Source organism: Amphimedon queenslandica, unplaced genomic scaffold (assembly GCF_000090795.2).
Source record: "Amphimedon queenslandica unplaced genomic scaffold, v1.1 AMPQUscaffold_12805, whole genome shotgun sequence".
NCBI classification, from domain to species: domain Eukaryota; kingdom Metazoa; phylum Porifera; class Demospongiae; order Haplosclerida; family Niphatidae; genus Amphimedon; species Amphimedon queenslandica.
Window position 1 is genome coordinate 1 of NW_003546959.1, and position 5,230 is coordinate 5,230.

General features: G+C 34.3%; 2 protein-coding genes and 1 long non-coding RNA gene across 4 annotated transcripts; all 3 read left to right on the top strand.

Annotated features, from left to right (window-relative positions):
* Nucleotides 1–1,248: 1,248 nt before the first annotated feature.
* LOC109586696 (uncharacterized) lies at nt 1,249–2,099 on the top strand. The gene is made up of 4 exons (XM_020002902.1): nt 1,249–1,281; nt 1,330–1,644; nt 1,689–1,766; nt 1,819–2,099. Exons 1-4 carry the CDS (start codon nt 1,269–1,271, stop codon nt 2,097–2,099), a joined length of 687 nt encoding a protein of 228 aa, XP_019858461.1. The 5' UTR covers nt 1,249–1,268.
* Nucleotides 2,100–2,284: 185 nt separating this feature from the next.
* Nucleotides 2,285–2,940, top strand: LOC109586699 (uncharacterized). 2 transcript variants are annotated; one of them, XM_020002903.1, is made up of 4 exons: nt 2,285–2,319; nt 2,370–2,393; nt 2,449–2,733; nt 2,838–2,940. In XM_020002903.1, exons 1-4 carry the CDS (start codon nt 2,310–2,312, stop codon nt 2,885–2,887), a joined length of 369 nt encoding a protein of 122 aa, XP_019858462.1. In that variant the 5' UTR covers nt 2,285–2,309; the 3' UTR covers nt 2,888–2,940. The 2 variants fall into 2 exon arrangements, with proteins under 2 accessions (XP_019858462.1, XP_019858463.1); XM_020002904.1 differs by lacking the exon at nt 2,838–2,940 and having other exon boundaries at nt 2,449–2,809.
* Nucleotides 2,941–3,522: 582 nt separating this feature from the next.
* Nucleotides 3,523–3,899, top strand: LOC109586697 (uncharacterized). The gene is made up of 3 exons (XR_002187184.1): nt 3,523–3,597; nt 3,669–3,763; nt 3,886–3,899. It is a non-coding gene; the product is annotated as an uncharacterized LOC109586697 (long non-coding RNA).
* Nucleotides 3,900–5,230: the final 1,331 nt, after the last annotated feature.

Below are 5,230 nucleotides of genomic sequence, written 5' to 3' on the forward strand. Positions count from 1 at the left end.
AAACAGGAATTGCTTGCCCAAAAACCTGATGCTATTGCAGGAGAAATGGAAGGAGCTGGAATAATGGCTGCTATTGATTATGCCCCTGAACATGGTGTTAGTGCTATTGTCATCAAGGGTATCGGTGACTGGGGTGATGGTGACAAAGAAGCCACTAAAAAATGGAAGCCATTTGCAGCCCGTGCTGCTGCCCATTATGTACATGCTGCACTAAATGACTGGGAACAACTACAATAAGTAACTGACTGAACTTAGACTAGTTCTAGTAATTATAATATTGATAATCCAAATAAATAAACAAATCTTTCTTTGAACAAAACTAGTAGCTGAAAGTAAATTATAATTGATGTAATCATAATGTTTGATAATGATAACAGTTTGTTAAAAGGAATACTTAGTAATGCATTACTGTGTGTTTGTTGTGATAAACTCAATACCAGTTCCAGTTTCATTTCTAAAAGGATGAGCTTTGGTATGCTCATATCAATAATACAAGACTGAGCATGATTCATGGTAAATTGTCTGACTTTAAAAATTCATAAAAAATCTAAATTTAATCGGAACCAGCTGAAACTTTCTACGCAGCATAAGAACATGTATATAAATTAGGAAATGTAATTAAAATGGAGAATTCTCTCCTTTCCATTTTTGGCAAAATTTGGCCCAAGACCATGTACTACATGCAGTAAAGGGACTTTGACCCAATTTTGGAACAACTTTAAAAATTTGTAAAAAATCTAAATTTGATTAGAATCAGCTCAAACTTTCTACGCAACATAAGAACATATATATGTATCAGAAAATGTAATAAAAATTATGACTTCTCTAATTTTTAATTTTGATAAAATTTGGCCCAAGACCATGTACTACAACAGGGACTTTGGCTCAATTTTGGAGCAAATTAAAAAATTTGTAAAAAATCCGAATTTGATTGGAACCAGCTCAAACTTTCTACGCAACATAAGTACATGTATAAGTATTAGGAAATGTAATAAAAATGGAGAATTCTTAACTTTTCAATTTTGGCAAAATTTGGTCCGAGACCATGTAAATCTACTGCATACAGTACAGGGCTTTGGCCTGATTTTAGAGCAACTTCATATCTAGCATAATGAAACCCTTTGTAACGTATAACAATAACAGCATTATATAAATGTTAGTTATTACATTCATAGTAACTCCTAAAAAGGAAAAAGGAAGTGGGTAATAGATAACCTAAACCTGCCCATTTGCTGATACTAGCATTCTTGACTAAGTGAATAACAATAATGGCTGAAGGAGGTCAGTTCTCTTTATGAAGTGTACCAATCTTTTAGCACTGTACTGTAGGTAAAAGTGCTAAGGATGTCTTTAAAAAGACACTGCCAAACTTCATAAACATACTTGGGAAGGATCCACCCTTTTCTGTAGTCACTGCTTCTCTCAATGCTGAAGACCTGATAACTGATCAAGAGCTAGAGGCTATAATGACCAAACAAGGTGTTGAAAGAGGCAGGGAAGTGGCTTTTACCCTAAGAGACAAGATAAAGGATAGTGATGATCCTAATGTCTGTCTACTTGCCATATGTAAGATATTTGAATCTGAACTAGTAGACAATGCTACATTGAAGAAACATGGAGAAAGCATGAGAACAAGCATATCAAGTAAAACACATTCCATTAGTATCCTTTCAAATGCTTTATTTTAGGCACAGCTGCTGCTTCTACAGCTAGACATCCTGTATCACACCCCGAGGAATATTCAAAGCGAAAGTTTGGTGAACTAGGTACAATAGAACATATACTGTATGTACGTATATTTATACATTATAATTTTAGATATAGGTGATTTAAAGACAGTGAGAAGTGTTTTGACTAAAGCAATGTTTGGACCAGTTCATTGGACTGATTTAGGATTGTCCCTTGGTCTCATTATGCCGACACTTAATGTGATTGGTAGAACTAATGGAGACGCTAACGATTATCTCAAACTAACTCTTCAATATTGGTTGGAAAAGAAAGATAATGTTACAGGAACCACGTGGGACAACTTAATAAGAGCAGTGAGAAGCACTGGAGATAATGCAGCTGCTGAGAGGATGCAAGGCATTTTAAAATGACACAATATCAACTAATAATTATTATTCTTGCTTATTTTTAGTTTTTTGTCATTATTGAAATTATTTTCTATTCCTATATATAAGGAGAATAGGCCAGTAGTATTATAGTGTGGTCAACCTCAACTATGAATCAATCTCCCATATAAGGAATATGAATATCATTAATTACTATCTTTGCTGAGGAGGCAAAAGGAAGCTTAATTGTGACAAATGGCAGCAAGTAAAGACTATTATTCCTAATTTTAATATCTTTTTTATCCTTTTTAATAGCTCACAGCAATGGGTCTGAACTAAGTAATGTCATGTATCCTAATTCATACATTCATTTCATGAATATCCATTACTATAGCTATACAGGATTTAGCACTAGTTGAGACAGTACTCAAGGAAGCAATGTTTGGACCAGTTAGCTGGGAACAGCTTGGACTAGCTCTAGGAATCTACATCACCACACTGAATGTTATTGAAAAAGAGAAAGGTGATAGTACAGACTATTTGAGAAAAACTCTACAACAGTGGCTTAATAAAGTGGATAAAGTCAAGGACACAAGATGGCCGACATTGATAAAAGCAGTTAGGAGTACTGGAGACAATGCAGCTGCTGATAGAATGCCTAATGCTATTAAGAAACACAGTAATGTTTAATACTTTTATTTTTGTTGTTTTTGAATCATGTATTAGTTAAAGAGTAATAACTATTATCTAAACTATCAATGACAAACAACAACTCTATATAAGGAAAAGGTATACGGATATACATAGACCGTATATGTCAAAAGAATGAATGACATTGTACATGAATACCAGTACATGGACATTGCATCATTATGACATATGACTACACAGCAAAAAAACCATTCACCTACACTATACTATCATTGAGTGGTAATGGATGTGGCTAATTGTATTCATATGCTACGCCCATGATATTATGTGTGGCAATATGAATTAAATGATATTATGTGTGGCAATATGAATTAAAATAATTATAATTATTCATTATGTTGTTGTTCTCACTTATTACGTGACCTTTTACGTAAGCTAGTGAGAGTTGCACCACAATGAACACATCATTGTGGACTTACTGTACTATAGATAAAAATTATAATTATCATGACTTCAACCTACACATATATCTATTTTTATCTCAGGCTCATTACGCAAGCTAGTTAGGGAATCTAATTATTTTGAATATCAATGTCTATTGAGTAACGAAACACAGCTGCTGGAAGGATTTCTAACTAGGAAGGACATAATGACATCTCTAGGTACATGCAGTTGTGTACATGTACACAATACATATATGTATTATTATGTATTATACATGTACATGTATTATTTGCAATTATTATTTGTTTTTAGAGTTGATTGATGCTAGAAAAAATGAAGACGTCACTGAGGAGTCCAGGGTGTTCTTTTAGATAAGTCTCATCATCTTCAAGAAGCCGTTGTTAATAGTGACGTACCATCAGTTAACATTAGGGGAACCATTGACCCTGTAAGAGGGGGAGAGAGGGGGAAAGAGAAAAGGGGACAAATGATTCTATTATTATCTTCTCCTATTCTTAGGCTCCTATACAAGTATCAGATCAGACTCCAATGAAAACTGTAGTTGAGTTATTTGGGAAGATGGGATTGAGACAAGCTTTTGTGTCACGCAATGGGTAAGGAATAAAAGCTAATTCATTTATACATGTACATGTACTTTTACAGCTTTAAGTTATGTACTTGTGACACTACACTAGTACTAGTTTTAATTTTATATTTATTTCTTTTATATTTCTAGTCGTCTGTTGGGCAGTGGCGGATCTGGGCCCGGGCCTAGACGGGCCATGGCCCGGGCATAAGAAGTCAGTAATGAGATTCATTAGATGCAATGTAAGCAATTCCCTGCCTCAAGTTTTGATAAAGCCAACCACAAGCCACACCAGAGTACTTACAAGTGCTTGAAGAGCATTATAAGCACTGCATAGATGAGGAAATTGTTGAAACCCATCATAAAAATGGCCAAAAGATGCATAACCATAAAATAACTGGTTGAAAAGTGGACACACCCACTTCCTGGCCCTACCATTAACTTGCACCCAGATCCGCCACTGCTGTTGGGTATAGTTACAAAGAAGGATATGTTACGTCATGTTTCATCAATGGAGAAGCATCCTTACTCCATACAGTATCATTAACATTGCTATACATATACTCTACATGTATATATATATATTTATTATAAATAAAAGAATAGTGTGTATATCTTCTCTCAGTATATTTGCTTGTTGTTTTTGATTATTAATAATATTTATTGCTGTGACCTTAAATATAATGATATTTATTGGAATAAACACTATAGCTCTATGTTTGACCCCACCTAGCTAGTAGACACAACAAGGCAACTCTACAATCAAGTATAGTTATGGCTACTCCTAGAAGACAAGTCAAACAAACACCAGACAAAATCTTATGTTGGTATTCTTGTCATTGTGTTTGTTATTAGTTCCTGTTAACAGGTATTAAAGATCTTAAGAAAGTCATTACTACATTGAAAAGGAGTAGTTTTCCAGCAGATAGATGGAATGATTTGGGGCTTGAGCTACATATCAATCAGACAGAACTTGATACAATTGGAGCTGATAATCCTTTAAATGTTAAAGGATGCCTTAAAAAATGCCTGATTTGTTGGCTCGACCAGAATTATGATGTTGATACGCATGGTAAACCTACACTAAAGCAATTGGCAACTGCTGTAAAAGAGATGGGATTGAGAGCAGTGGCTGATAAGATTGCTGAAGTAAGGGAGGAAGAAACACCAGAAGGTATGTGCAGCCATTCATGTAAACTATAATTTAATGGAACTACATTACAGGTTCCGTAACTCTAGTTAACGTTAGCATTGAATCTAATGTTCACGATGAATTTCGCCGATTAAGAAAAATGTTTGCAACTCTTGTTACTGAAATTCGTAAACATCTAACAAAGAAAGTTCAGCATCTAACACTTGAAACGATTGATGTTGCGAGATTTATAGAAGAATTTCTAATGCTAAAAAGCCTTACAAGTGCATCATCTATTGATATATTATTCAATTGCATTCAAGATCATTATTGTTACCTTAATTGCTCTTTGATAGAATCTCT